General features: G+C 42.5%; 1 protein-coding gene across 1 annotated transcript in view; it reads right to left on the bottom strand.

Annotated features, from left to right (window-relative positions):
- The window catches only part of trpc3 (transient receptor potential cation channel, subfamily C, member 3), a 51080-nt gene that overhangs the window by 13349 nt on the left and 21182 nt on the right, over window positions 1-16549 (bottom strand). Inside the window, exons 5-7 of the mRNA XM_055927278.1 lie at window positions 7933-8097; window positions 3767-3983; window positions 1099-1332 (exon numbers count right to left, since the gene is read on the bottom strand). Coding sequence (XP_055783253.1) covers window positions 1099-1332; window positions 3767-3983; window positions 7933-8097 — 616 coding nt within the window. The remainder of the gene's footprint in view (window positions 1-1098; window positions 1333-3766; window positions 3984-7932; window positions 8098-16549) is intronic.

Raw genomic sequence — 16549 nt, 5'->3', positions numbered from 1 at the left:
TTGGTGGCTGGTCTCGGCCAAACCCACCACCTGGAGCCAGCAACTAGTGTGGGTGGAGTACGCCCGGAACACCCTTCCCTGCTCGGCCACTGGTCTCTTGCCCTTCGAGCGCTCCATGGGTGATCAGCCCCCGCTCTTTCCTGAGCAAGAGGTCAACATACCCTCGGCCCAGATGTTCTTCTGCCGCTGTCCGCTTGCCTGGAATAGAGCCCGGTTCCCCGTACCCCGGCTCCCCGCTATCGTCTCAGGCAGAGGATATTGCTGTCTACACGGGATCTGCCCCTCCGGATTGAGTCCCGCAAACTTTCCCCATTTCATCGGCCCTTTCCCAATCTCTAAAATCCTTGGCCCCTCTGTTGTTCGTCTTCTGTTTCCCTGCACCCCCCGTATCCATCCTACGTTTCATGTGTCCAAGATAAAACCTGTGTCTCACTGTCCTTTGTCTTCTGTTTACGTGTTTTTTCCTCGTTCTGGTTTTTGTTCTAGTCTCCCCGTTTATGACCTGAGCCTGCCTGCCATCTACGTCTGCAGACTACTAACAGGATTACGAACCCCTGTCTGTCCTCAACCTGCCTTTTTCCTGCTCCTGTCTATTCAATAAATCTTTCAGACTTGCCTGACGTGTCTGCATATGGGTCTCATCATAATGCTACTACTATTTGCATAGACCGCTTATGCTCTCAATGTCAAATTAAAAACAGGCTTTTATGTGATTTTTAAATGCTGCCCTTTTGTTGACCTTTTGTTTACCAGGTGGATAATGCTGCACTTAAAGTAATTCTGTACTGTACGTGTGTGTCACCATGCACCACTAGACAATTACAGCTTAGTATGAATGGTGATAGTCCTGCGTTAATTCTCAAATGATTCTTGAGATTAGTGGGCCTGCAGTGTTGCCTTAAGTATAATCATCGATAACACCTAACATTATAACATCACAGTTTACATGTCTTGCAGGGCATGTGGTTAGGTATTATGAGTGTGTGGTGGTATTTGTAGATGTGTGAAAGATGCCTACTTGTCTTAACTGTATCATGGGTGTATTCATTCTGCATCCTGACATGAGGAACAAAATTGATACAGAAGCTCTTCTCTCACCGTAGGTGAAGTATTTGACCTCTGGGGGTAGGGTCACTAGGGAGAGATCGGTAGCGTGGATCTTTTCGTTGACGTACTGCTGGGCTCTGGTGGCCTGAAGGAAGGCGAAGAACCGGGCAGTGAAAGCGGCGATGAAGATTGAGAGCATGCCGAAGTCCAGAACGTTCCACAGCTGCTGGATGTACTCCCTTGGCCCCTCAGTCCACAGTTCCTTACACTCAGACCACATCATCCCTGTGGAAGGCAACAAAGATGTGGAATGTGTTCATTAGGGACCAAACAGATTAAAATTTTCTGAAACTGAGCGAAACATCCCTGCAGAGGAAACAGCAACAAGAGGACATGGGTTGTGTTTGTTAGTTACGAAACTAAAGGCAAAGAGGGACTGGTCCAATAAGAAACACACATTTTTGTTTTCTGTCGCAAAACATTTTACTATGTCGTGCCCTAATGAACATGACCATAGTGTCTTTGAATCGGCTGGCAATAGTGAAACTGAAGTGTGTTGATTCAGTAACCATCTAATGTCTACCTAATGAAACCACCTTCAGGGCCCGAAAATTGGTTAGTTTGTTTATTAAATCAACTGTCTGAATCTAGCTGTACCTTTGAAGCCATTTATTGAATCACTACAGATTAAAACCTCTAACATAGCTTTTTAAAATTAATTCAGAAGATGGAACATAGTTATAGTCTCTGCATCAATTCATTAACTCAATCTGTCAGAGTGAGAGAAAAAGGATGAAATGTTCCCTCCTGAGACCATGTAACATTCGTCTTGTGGTGAATGAACAGACCAAGGCGCAGCGGGTGATGAATACATACAGATTTATTAAATGAAAGACTAAACACTAATGAACACTAGAACAAACTACAAAACAATAAACGAAGGCAACAGACCTGAAACAAACGAACTTACATATAGACGAAGAACGCACGAACAGGAACAGACTACCTAAAACGAACGAACAAACGAAACAGTCCCATGTGGTATACACAGACACAGGAACAATCACCCACAAACAAACAGTGAGAACAACCTACCTTAATATGGTTCTCAATCAGAGGAAACGTCAAACACCTGCCTCTAATTGAGAACCATACCAGGCAACACATTAACCCAACATAGAAAACACATAACATAGACTACCCACCCCAACTCACGCCCTGACCAACTAAACACATGCAAAACAACAGAAAACAAGTCAGGAACGTGACAGACCATTGATCCTGCATTTAGATGATTGGTGAATGAAGGTCAGAGGACCTCTTGGGTCTTGTCAAAAAGCCGGTAGTGACTCATTATAATCGCTTCTTGGTTTCTGCCCTATCCGACTAAATGGGATGCATCTGCAATGGCGTCAAACTTGAACAGGCTCGATATGACGGTCGTGTTCATTAGGGCACGCAATGGAAACCAATTTTAAAACATTTTGTAGCAGAAAACGTTCCTCTCTCAGTTTATTTTGTTCCATTTGATTCCAGGGTTGGGTTCATTTGATGCCAAATGAACTCAACCCTGGAAACCTCCCCATCCTGAGAACAGAATGGAGACTGCTGTGTAGAGGAGGGGAAGGAGAGGGTCCATTTGCAGATGTGTCACCGTAATTGGTATTTCAATCTTGCGGGAGCCGCAGCGGGAGTGAAGACTGCTCCTCACTAAAATCTCATCTGATTTCCCCCTCCCCAGACAGTTACCCTATTCTCTCTCTCTCTCACAAGTACACACTGTCAACTGCTCGTTTAGGTTTAATGCTAAACATTAAGTAAAACTGACCAGTGAAGCTATGGAAATTGAACTTAAACCTTTCACTTTTCATTTAAAAAAAACAAATTACTGTCTGTAACTCTACAATATACTGTACATCAGTGTTTTAAATGTGAAAAGCACAAAAGTCTCCTGACTATTGTGCCATACAGCTGCTGTGTTTTAAATGCTGTGTTCTTCAGAGCATATTGAAAAGAGATTACTGTTCTAAATAGAGCACAATACACAAAACAAGATATGTTTCATTTCATGTGAATCTAAGCAGGACAGTCCACTTAGTGACACTTGAATCTAAGCAGGACAGTCCACTTAGTGACACTTGAATCTAAGCAGGACAGTCCACTCAGTGACACTTGAATCTAACCAGGACAGTCCACTCAGTGACACTTGAATCTACCCAGGACAGTCCACTCAGTGACACTTGAATCTAACCAGGACAGTCCACTCAGTGACACTTGAATCTAACCAGGACAATCCACTCAGTGACACTTGAATCTAACCAGGACAGTCCACTCAGTGACACTTGAATCTAAGCAGGACAGTCCACTCAGTGACACTTGAATCTAAGCAGGACAGTCCACTCAGTGACACTTGAATCTAAGCAGGACAGTCCACTCAGTGACACTTGAATCTAACCAGGACAGTCCACTCCGTGACACTTGAATCTAACCAGGACAGTCCACTTAGTGACACTTGAATCTAAACAGGACAGTCCACTCAGTGACACTTGAATCTAACCAGGACAGTCCACTCAGTGACACTTGAATCTAAGCAGGACATGAAACATGACTCTGATGTATGTCCTTGTCTCTGATGCATGCCCACACCTTTCCAAGCCCTTCTGGTGCCGTCAATCCTCCACAGTACAATAACATGTTAAACAAATAAATCCTCTCTCACCTGTGACCCAGATCATGATGAGGATCTCAGTCCAGCTGAATTCAGTGGTCTTGACCCGGTAGATCTGCATGGGGTGGTCAGTGACTGTCACGTTTGGCATGGTGCTGATGCCCTCGAAGCGGTCCGATGCGTTGAACAACAGCAGGCACAGGAAGATGATGAAGGAGGCGGCATGGGCCACAAACTTCATAAAGGGGCTACGCAAAGCATTGCCCAGCTACAGAAAATAAGAAGGATCACATTTGCACCTCAGTTATTTAGCAGATGCTCTCATCCATAGTGACTTACAATCAGTGCATTCAACTTAGGTAGGTAAAACAACCACATCGTAGCAAGTAAAACCTTCAGGTGAGATCGGTGGGATGCACAGGGAGAATTCAGTCAATAAGAAGTCTCTGGAGTAACTATGCTGCAACCACCTCCACCTATACTACAAATCAGGATAATGAGTCAACTAATTTGCCTACACATCCTAAAATAATGTAGATTTTTCTTTTAAAGATAAGCTTGAAATGGGCTTGGTCTAATTTTCTCAACAACAAAAAACACATATGTACATTTAGCTTTCTTAATGAACCAGACAATCAACAGTTATTTCTGTTTGTTTATCAAAGTTATCTGGCTAACTCCTTGAACCTGCGTTGTAATATACCTATCAGATGAAATTAGTTGGTTGAAAACTATGGAGAAAACTATGCTACAGCCACCTCAACCTGCTTGAAATTAGTTTGTTGTTAAGTCTGGAGAAACTTCACAACAAGCACAAATCAATTCAGTTTAGGTGGTCGAATCAATTGATTTAACATGTTTGGTTACGGTCATGATCTATACAACTGAAAAGCTACTACTAGTCCTAATCCTAACCAATCAATTGGCCAAGGCATTCCTGAAAAACAAATCGAAGTGTTCTCAAGGTGCCACCTCTAAATAAACATGATGCCAGCAATAGTAATGATGCCAACAACCCAAACTGGCATTGCGCCCGCACCACTAACCCATTAACATGCCCAGCTGTTGCTCTGCTTCTCTCCATTCCTCTTATAGCCCTCAATGATTAAACCACACATTGTTAGTCTTGGCTTTATGAGAGGGTAAACAACGTCCCTAAAGATAGAAAATGTAACACTTACATTTAATTGGAGCGTTGCGAGAGACTCTCGTTATACTACTGAAACTTAAGACTTATCCATAAACGTAGTGCAGGGTAAGTGAATATAAACAAACAAGCACACTACACCCTATTTATTTACCCTCACACTCCTAGACTATTTATTTACCTTCACACTAAGACTATTTAATTACCCTCAAACTCCTAGACTATTTATTTACCCACACACTACACCCTATTTATTTACCCTCACACTCCTAGACTATTTATTTACCCACACACTAAGACTATTTATTTACCCTCACACTCCTAGACTATTTATTTACCCACACACTCCTAGACTATTTATTTACCTTCACACTCCTAGACTATTTATTTACCCACACTCCTAGACTATTTATTTACCCACACACTCCTAGACTATTTATTTACCCACACACTAAGACTATTTATTTACCCTCACACTCCTAGACTATTTATTTACACACACACTAAGACTATTTATTTACCCACACACTAAGACTATTTATTTACCTTCACACTCCTAGACTATTTATTTACCCACACACTAAGACTATTTATTTACCCTCACACTCCTAGACTATTTATTTACCCTCACACTCCTAGACTATTTATTTACCCACACACTAAGACTATTTATTTACCCACACACTAAGACTATTTATTTACCCACACACTAAGACTATTTATTTACCTTCACACTCCTAGACTATTTATTTACCCACACTCCTAGACTATTTATTTACCCTCACACTCCTAGACTATTTATTTACCCACACACTAAGACTATTTATTTACCCTCACACTCCTAGACTATTTATTTACCCTCACACTCCTAGACTATTTATTTACCCACACACTAAGACTATTTATTTACCCACACACTAAGACTATTTATTTACCCACACACTAAGACTATTTATTTACCTTCACACTCCTAGACTATTTATTTACCCACACTCCTAGACTATTTATTTACCCTCACACTCCTAGACTATTTATTTACCCACACACTAAGACTAATTATTTACCCTCACACTCCTAGACTATTTATTTACCTTCACACTAAGACTATTTATTTACCTTCACACTCCTAGACTATTTATTTACCCACACACTAAGACTATTTATTTACCCTCACACTCCTAGACTATTTATTTACCTTCACACTCCTAGACTATTTATTTACCTTCACACTAAGACTATTTATTTACCCTCACACTCCTAGACTATTTATTTACCTTCACACTCCTAGACTATTTATTTACCTTCACACTCCTAGACTATTTATTTACCCACACACTAAGACTATTTATTTACCCTCACACTCCTAGACTATTTATTTACCTTCACACTCCTAGACTATTTATTTACCCACACACTAAGACTATTTATTTACCCTCACACTCCTAGACTATTTATTTACCTTCACACTCCTAGACTATTTATTTACCCACACACTAAGACTATTTATTTACCCTCACACTCCTAGACTATTTATTTACCCACACTCCTAGACTATTTATTTACCCACACTCCTAGACTATTTATTTACCCTCACACTCCTTGTCACGATCGTCGAAATAACATTCGGACCAAGGCGCAGCGTGATATGGGTTCCACATCTTTTTATTTGTGAAACGCACAAAACAATTTTTTTAAAAGCAAACGATACGTGACGCTATGGAGTGCTCACAGGCAACTACACATAAACAAGATCCCACAAAAAAAACAGTGGGGAAATGGCTGCCTAAATATGATCCCCAATCAGAGACAACGCTAAACAGCTGCCTCTGATTGGGAACCATACCAGGCCAACATAGAAATAAAACAACCTAGATTACCCACCCGAGTCATACCCCGACCTAACCAAAATAGAGAATAAAAAGGCTCTCTATGGTCAGGGCGTGACACTCCTAGACTATTTATTTACCCTCACACTCCTAGACTATTTATTTACCCTCACATTCCTAGACTTTTTATTTACCCTCACACCACTAGACTACTTACCCTAACACACCTAGACTTATTTACCCTCACACTCCTATACTTATTTACTTTAATCACAGGTGGCTGTAAACGTCTGTTTTACTTTTCAATGGGAAGTTTGGGTAATGGAACCATATATATGTAATTCTATGGGCTAGAAACAATACTCTTCATATACTCTGGTTTGAGTTGAGATAAATGAAGGGAACACAATTGGTGAATTTTGTCCCAACACTGCCTCCGTATTTCACTTTGAACTCTAAGGCCTGGTTATGCTCCAGTTGATCTACCTGAGAGGTTCTGAGTGGCAGGAATGATGGCGGTGGGTGGCCCTGCATGCCAGATTTCTATCTATACTCTCTTGGCAGACATTACATGTCACATTGTAAAACAATCATCAATCAATCAAATTAAATCAATCACATTTATTTTCTAAAGCCTTTTTATATCAGCAGTTGTCACAAAGTGCGATACAGATTCCCAGCCTAAAACCCCAAAGAGCACTGTGCAGAGGCACAGTGGCTGTGAAAAACTCCCTAGAAAGGAATGAACCTAGGAAGAAACCTAGAGTGGAACCAGGCTCCGAGGGGTGGCCAGTCCTCTTCTGGCTGTGTTGGGTAGAGATTATAGCGGGGAAACTGCCAGGTCCGTTTGCGATTGTTACATCAAACAACGAACACCTCTGACATCATTGCACATAATTTCACGCAAGATAGAACAGCAGAGTATGTACTGTGAGTTTTGTCTCCACGATGCTGGAGGCGCATTTTCGCAAAATAAAAACAATAACAAATCTGCCAATTTTGGATTCCAACTACAAGGCCAGATTGTTCTTCAAGACGTCCAAACGTTCAAAGACGACCAGCGAGGTCAAATAATAACCAGAGGGGTTAAAGAGGGTGCAACAGTTCAACATCTCAGTGTGCACCTGCATACGAGCGTTTGTGCAGTTTTGTAAACAAACATACTCCATCAACATTTCTCTGACTACAACTACAAAGGGTAAGCGAAAGTCAGCGGGGTATGTCAGTGAACGTGGTACTCTTACCCGACTGCAAGGGGCAAACCAGTAACCCACAGCCAGCAGGGGCAGACCCAGGGCCACAGCCACCACCACCAGGCACTTCACAGCGATGGTCTGCTCCCTCAGGCCCGACAGGTTCTCATACCAGATCGTCAGCAGCTGCTGCTGGCAGTTGGGGTGTGCCACGAACTGTGGGGGAGAAGAGAGAAAACAGGAAATGAGATGTAATGTTTAAGTTAATGCAATCGGGAAACAGCCTGGGGAAGCAGGGATGAGCTATATACTGTCTTTATAATAGAGATAATAAAATGGGAAAGCAGTCTAGGGAAGCAAAGAGGCTGAGTGGCAGACCTGGTTCATCCTCTACACTGCCACTCCGTTTAGTCTGGACAATGAGGATGAAAACCCAGTTCTGAATCTATTCTGTAGGCACCAGGTGGACACCAGATAAAAGGGGACTGCGGAGTGGAGGCACCAGTCATTGGTTGGTCATTTGCATTTTAAGTGGGCCTATAGTGTGTGTCTATGTGCGTGTGTGTGTGTAATCACATTAACAGGCTTGATCAAATCTGGGGAAATACATTACGCTCTCGTCAACGGTGGCTGCTGTGGGAAGATTTGGGTAGGTGGTGTTCCCTGTCTGAGTAATGGAAGTTTTCAATCAAAAGCTACTGAGCCATTAATGAACTGAACAGTTCTCTCTGTGGGTTTTCTTGACACCGTCTGCCAGCCCAGTCAATCCATAACCATTTTATAATAGCAAACGTTTGGTTATTTGCTTTGTAAAGGCCTAATACTACAAGATAAGAACATTGACCAGTATCAAGGGGATGTAAAAAGTTTGAGTTGCCATGTTCATTCTAATATGGGAACAAACAGACATGCAATTCCAATTGAAGAAAGAAATCATGGATGGGAATGGTGGCCATTTCCTGTGATTTAAATGGGATTGACCCTCAAACTGTTGCTCCCAGGTACTTTGAGAATAACTTTGAGATACAGACTAAATTAATTCAGGGTCAGAGAGAGGTGCATTGCCACCTGTAGCAAGAAACAAGCTCCATTCTCAAGTGTGCAATGCGTTCTGAATGGAACCCACTAGGTTAATGAATAACAAACATCTGTGCCTTTGGGTTTTTAATGTCATGGTTGAGCTACATCGGCTCCCCCTTTTTGCTACAAGGCTAGCAATGACTGAATTGGAAAATATGGCCAATTAATTATGCTGTTGAATGAGGAATCGAGGCAAAGCCAGAACGGCTATGAATAATGAGCAGTGAGTCTATTCTTATCGATTCTTTGGAGAGGGAGAGCCGTGTGGCATTGGGATGATTTGTCAGTGTACAAAAAAATCATGGGACAAGAACGAGATGCAGAAGAGTTGAGGTGAACATTAACCTGCCAGTAACAGGATAAGGACATTTTAAAACACTCCATGTGAGAAAATCTGGGCAAAAATCAATAGGTAAAAACTCAATATCTGTCAGGGGTAGCAAGCTACAGTAGGTGTTCAAAAGCTCTAATGGTGGTTTGGGTCATCCTGAAAGATGTCACTTTGCCTTACAGTTTTTCAAAAGCTTTTAAAAGCTATTTATCATGATGGAATGGTATTTTATACAATTTTATACGGTGCCAACTAATGATTCAACTTGCTATGCAACTCCTTATGATTTAATTCATTTTATGCATTATCTAACCTTTCGAATGCCATTTTACAAGCTAACTGTAATGGCATGTGTTTTGTTTCAGTTGTCTGAACTACCAACTAAAGATTCAACTTGCTGTACAACTCCGTTTTCAGTTAATCCTTTTATTTTTTTATGATGCATTTAAACTTGTGAGTCACACTGACATGCAAATCTGTTTTTCAAGGGCGCCCTGAGCAACAGGCAGCAACATAATCATACATACAAATAAACTACACTGACTGGCTGGAGGTCATTTTGCAGGGCGCTGGCAGTGCACCTCCTTGCACAAAGGCGGAGGTAGCGGTCCTGCTGCTGGGTTGTTGCCCTCCTACGGCCTCCTCCACGTCTCCTGATGTACTGGCCTGTCTCCTGGTAGCGCCTCCATGCTCTGGACACAACGCTGACAGACACAGCAAACCTTTTTGCCACAGCTCACATTGATGTGCCATCCTGGATGAACTGCACTACCTGAGCCACTTGTGTGGGTTGTAGACTCCGTCTCATGCTACCACTAGAGTGAGAGCACCGCCAGCATTCAAAAGTGACCAAAACATCAGCCAGGAAGCATAGGAACTGAGAAGTGGTCTGTGGTCACCACCTGCAGAATCACTACTTTTTTGGGGGTGTCTTGCTAATTGTCTATAATTTCCACCTTTTGTCTATTCCATTTGCACAACAGCATGTGAAATTTATTGTCAATCAGTGTTGCTTCCTAAGTGGACAGTTTGATTTCACAGAAGTGTGATTGACTTGGAGTTACATTGTGTTGTTTAAGTGTTCCCTTTATTTTTTTGAGCAGTGTATAATGACAATATAACAACCAGGGTTGTGTCACGTTCCTGACCTGTTTTCCCTTGTTTTTGTATTTGTTTAGTATGGTCAGGGTGTGAGTTGGGGTGGGCATTCTATGTTGTGTGTCTAGTTTGTCTGTTTCTGTATTCAGCCTAATATGGTTCTCAATCAGAGGCAGCTGTCAATCGTTGTCCCTGATTGAGAATCATATATAGGTGGCTTGTTTTGTGTTGGGGATTGTGGGTGGTTGTTTCCTGTCTCTGTGTTTGTGTTCTGCACCAGATAGGACTGTCTCGGTTTTCACGTTTGTTGTTTTGTATTGTTGTAAGTGTTCACAGTTCGTTAAATGAAACATGTTGAACAATAACTGCGCTGCATTTTGGTCCTCTCCTTCATCCCAGGAAGAAAGCCGTTACAGGTTGGGGAGTAATAGATTACGTGTAATCAGTTACATGTAAGGGATTACAAAAAAAAACAGTAAATGTAATCCATTACGTTACCAGCAAAAATATTGTAATCAGATTACAGATACTTTTGAAAAACTAGATGATTACTTCGAGGATTACTTTTAAATACAGAAAGGATGTTTAACACGTCTCTTTTCTCAATGACATTCAAATCAGCATTGAAAAAAGGTGCAAGTTTAAGGTGGTTCCACCTGAGCGAGTCTGACCACAAGTCAGAGACCAGTATGATCACACACCAAATGTGTTTGATGGATCGTGTGAAAAGAGCAGGAATAGGCTTTTGTAGGCTACAGTCCAAACTATGTCTTCCAATGTTGCAACTGCTGTCAGCATTCAAAGATTATCCAATTTGAATAAACGCTAAGGTTTACGATGACAGCAGTGTCTACAGCGATACGGATAGCACTTATTATTGGTATCTACCATCGCGCATTGATGTGAAATACACTGCTGCTCTCTCACTTAGCTATTTGCGCCTTACGGATTGTGGTTGTTGTGGATGGCTGTTCACAGATCTTAATGTGTATTTGAACCCAATAATGGTTGAATTCAAGAAGTTTAAGCTGCCTATCAAACATTGTTTCTGAAACCAGTGGACAGCCAGTGAAAACTGCGCTCCTGCAACATCTAACTGACACATGCTCAAACTCGCACCCTTCTGATAGACTTAAAGGGGCTATCTGTAGTTGCTACATCCATTTCTGGACTTATAAATTATATATATTTATGTAAAGACATAATTTAACCGTATTATTATATGTAGTAGAAAGCGATAGGTTAGAAGAAGCCTACATAACCAACCCATAAAGTAAAATGGAACATCCATATATGGCCAGTTATGTAAATGTTAACATTGATTTAACCTGCAATAGATGTCGTTCAATTGGTAACATACAATTTTGTCTTCTTCTAATGCCTCTTAAGAGGAAAGTAATCTAAAAGTAACTGAATTTAAATCAGATTACGTTACTGAGTTTGGGTAATCCAAAAATTACATTATGGATTACAATTAGCAAGTAACCTACCCAAGCCTGACAACAACAACCATAAAACCGCAAGTCACAGTGATGACACCAAACACTCAGCATCATTAACCTAGCAAGTGCACACAGAGCCGGAAGATATATTGACTTTAGTTAGCCATTTATATTCAACTATCTGAACTATTTGGAAAAGTTGCAATTAAAAGAAATTGGCACTGGTCTCTCCACTTTAACCAATTATATGCATTAACCCTAGATAACAATTTGTTTTGAAGCCACCGCGCAGCCATCTTGGTACTCCTGCTCCAGTGTATTTTTTTTTATTTTGGACGGTATACAAATGCATTTATTAATGTCTACATTTGTTTTCCTTATATTCCATAAAAAAATATATATATTTAGAGAGTAATAATGTTACTGTAATACATACAATTTTGTCCTTGAAAGATTATATTGAAAGACTGTAGAATTCCATTAATTCCTATGGAGGACTGTGCGTTTTGAGGAGTACCAACATGGCTGGCCGTTGGCTACAAAGCCTATCACTGGCCATTACATAGCATAAGCAAACCAGGGTTTATACACATCATTTGATTTTAAATGCGCCCACCAGAGGGCAATGACATAATTTAACCGTATTATTATATGTAGTAGAAAGCGATGTCATTTTTGTTTAGGTTCCACCTCCGAAGAAAGATGCAGGCTACACATACATATTCACGAATTGGGGGAGGGAAATAATGTTGTAATGACTTCCACCTCGAGTGATCGAGAAACATCAACAAATAGGCAATTGACAGCTGTTAGTGTAGCTAGGTAGCATGCTAACCTTAGCTAGCCATCTTATTAACCTTATCTAGCTAGCTAACGTTATCTGTTGTTGCTGTCTTTTTTCAAACTACACTCTATTCAAAGGATTAGCCAGCTGGCTAAGCTGGTTCTACTGGAGTTGTCATTAGCATAATAGGGAAAACTTCACCACAGATGGAAATCTTTGACTTCACCACAGATGGAAACCAGTATCTTTGACTTCACCATCTATTGTTATCTCGAAAGTTTGGGCATCTTCCATAAGAGACATGTATTTTTCTACATTATAATGGACATGGTGAAACTGGCAGGCTTCAGCTGCGGTACAGCAAAGCCAAGTCAGCCGTGCTCATGGTTCTCACAGGGGAAGTGAAATGATAAGCTACAATTACTTTGCTCATGATGCATGTCGCAAATGACATGTAACAACACCCTGAGTGCATCAGACACAAAACACCAATACAAATGTTACAACAGAACAGCAAAATAAATAAACAAGTTCCTTGAATGTTATTTTGCAGGTGCCTGTTCATTTAAGCTGATAGACGTGGTATATCCGACCATGTACCACGGGTTTGACAAAACATTTATTTTTACTACTCTAATTACGTTGATAACCAGTTTATGAAATATCAATAAGGCACCTCGGGGTTTGTGGTATATGGCCAATATACAATCAATATACCATGGCTAAGGGCTGTATCCAGGGACTCTGCGTTGCGTTGTGCGAAGAACACCTCCTAGCTGTGGTATATTGGCCATATACCACACCCCCTCGTGCCTTATTGATATTTTATAAACTGGTTATCAACGTAATTAGAGCAGTAACAATAAATGTTTTGTCAAACCCGTGGTTCATGGTCGGATATACCACGTCTGTCAGCCAATCAGCATTCAGGGCTCAAACTATCCAGTTTATTATATAGGATAGACGCTGGCTGCACCAATCAAAGCAATGAAGCATGTAGTGAAGCATTCATGTTGGGGCGACGGGGGAGCATGGATGGAAAGTGCAATCATACCGTTTATGAAATGTATATATTTATATATATATTATTTATTTATTTTAATACAGACTAGCTAAAAAAGTAGGTTGAAATCCATGTTCAATTTCTGTTAAAAAAAAGTAGAGGTGAAAAAAATATACGTTTGCACCCTCTATTTTAATTTGTTCCACGGCTCAGGCGGGCCAAGTGTTGGCTACGGCGAAAAGCTGTTTGGTTCAGTTGAGACTCGCAAAGAGGAAGGACTTTGCAGGTGAATCTGATTAATTAACAATGCCATGCTGGTGGGTGGTAACGTTAAAATACAACCCAGCCCTGGAAAGAAACGTAGACTGAAAAAGTATTAGCCGTCATATCATTGCAACAGAAACAAGTCCCCACTTCAAGCGCAAATATATCATACTCAGTGGTGGAAAAAGTATCCAATTGTCATACTTCATTAAAAGTAAAAATACCTTAATTGAAAATAACTGAAGTAAAAGTGAAAGTCACCAGTAAAATTCTACTTGAGTAAATGTAAAAAAAATATTAGGTTTTAAATATACTTAAGTATCAAAAGTAAATGTAATTGCTAAAATATACTTAAGTATCAAAAGTAAAAGTATATATCATTTCACATTCCTGTCACGCCTACTCCCACTCCCTCTCTCTGGCGCTCGACGTTGCCGGTCCACTGCACCCTATTCAGTAGATGACTGCGCGAGGAGGTCCAGATGCATTTGGCGTGCCGGGACAACAACCTTTCCTTAGACATGCTCATCGCGATGGCCATCCATCTGGACAACCTTCTTCGGGAGCGCCGGCACCTCACTCTCCTCGCCCTCCTCCTTTGTTCGTTTTGAGGCAGATCCTGAACCGATGGAGGTAGTTGCCACACACCTCTCCGTGGCAGAGCAGCGTCGCCGGAGACAGCTGGGGCTGTGTCCAGATTGCGGCCAGGAGGGGTACCAGCTTCAGCCGTGTCATTGGCCCGTGTTTTTGGACGTATATGTGGATATCCGCCGGGCTCTGGAGAGGGAACCCTCTCCTGCTACCTGTCCTCTTGAGCACATCTATGTCCCCACAGGGGTAAGAGACCGACTGTTGACCTGGGTGCACACATCCCTCACCGCTGGACACCCAGGTAACACCTGCACCATTATCTCTGCAAAGTACTGATGGTCCACCTTTGCGCAGGATGTCACCCGCTTTGTCAACTCCTGCTTCGTATATGCCCAAACCAAATATCCCCGGGACACGCTCCAGCAGGGAAACACCTTCCCATGCCTCAGCGGCTTTGGTCCCATCTGTCCATAGATTTTTTTGACTGATCTCCCTCCGTCTGATGGTTTCACCACTATTATGGTTGCTGTAGACAGATTCTCTAAATCCTACCATTTTATCCCTCTCTCTGGTCTCCCTACCCACCCTCCAGGTTGCTGAGGCACTCTTCCAGCAGGTCTTCAGGCACTATGGCCTTCCAGAGGACATCGTCTCTGACCGTGGCCCCCAATTCACGTCGCGGTTATGAAGAACTTTCTTGGAGAAGATGGGGGCCGTGGCCAGCCTCACATCCAGGTACTGGCCTCAGTCCAACGGGTAGGTGGAGAGGACCAACCAGAGGAAGGGGAGGTTCCTTAGGAGTCACTGCCAGGACCGGCAGGGGGAATGGGCCTGGTTCCTTCCCTGGGCTGGGAACGCCCAGACCTCACTTTGTCACTCCTCCACTGGGTAGACTCCCTTCTAGTGCGTCCTGGGATATCAGCCGGCCCTGGCCTCGTGGACCCTGAGCCAGACCGAAGCCCCTGTGGTGGATGAGTGGTTCCGCAGAGGAAGTTTGGAACACTGCCCACGTGAGGCTAAAGCATGCCGTCAGCCGCCAGAAGGAGCAGGTGGACCATCACCGAAGTGAGGCTCCAGTGTTCCATCATGGTGATCGCGTTTGGTTCTCCACCAGGAACCTCCCGCTCCGCCTGCCTTGCTAGAAGCTGTAGGTCCAAAGGGCGCTGTTGTGTCCTGGACCCCAACATCCTGGACCCCAACATCGTCTGGGATTTCCATCTCCGCCATCCGGACCGGCCCTCTACTCGCCCTCGGGGCCGTACTCCTGGCCAGCATCGTCCTGCGGCTGGAGCCTTTGCGTTGGTGGGGGGGACTGTCACGCCTACTCCCACTCCCGCTCCCTCTCTCCGGTGCTCGGTGTCGGCGGTCTACTAACCACCGGTCCAGGCACCATCATTACGCACACCTGCTCCACATCGTTACGCACACCTGGACTTTATTATCACCTTGATTACGCTCCCTTTATTTAGCCCTCAGTAGCCTCAGTTATCAGGCAGTATTGGTTTTGTTCACGTTCAGTATATTTCTCTTGTTTTGTTTATCTGCCTTGTTCATGTTTATTAAACTCACCTTCTGCACCTGCTTCCTGACTTGAAGTGCATACGTTACAATTCATTATATTACGCTGACTAGATGGCAAGATATTCTTGTTATTTAAATTTACGGATAGCCAGGGCACACTGCAACACTCTGACACAATTTACAAACAAAGCATTTGTGTTTAGTGAGTCCGCCAGATCAGAGTTAGTAGAGATGACCAGGGATGTTCTCTTGAAAAGTGTGTGAATAGGACAAAAAAAAATATCCTGCTAAGCATTTGAAATGTTCCGAGTCCTTTTGGGTGTCAGGGAAAATGAACGGAGTAAAAATAACATTATTTTCTATAGGAATGTAGTGGAGTAAAAGTAAATTACAGATACGCCCATCTCCCTGACCAAGACCCTTCTCCCCCGATTGTCCGGGCGGCCAGTTCTAGGAAGAGTCTAGGTGTTTCCAAACTTCTTTCAGTTAAGAATGATGGAGGCCACTGTGTTCTTGGGGACCTTCAATGCTGCAGAAATGTTTTGGTAACTTTC

This window comes from Salvelinus fontinalis, chromosome 6 (assembly GCF_029448725.1).
Source record: "Salvelinus fontinalis isolate EN_2023a chromosome 6, ASM2944872v1, whole genome shotgun sequence".
NCBI classification, from domain to species: Eukaryota; Metazoa; Chordata; class Actinopteri; order Salmoniformes; family Salmonidae; genus Salvelinus; species Salvelinus fontinalis.
Note: the sequence above shows the minus strand (reverse complement) of the source record. Positions and strands in the feature narration are given on the sequence as shown.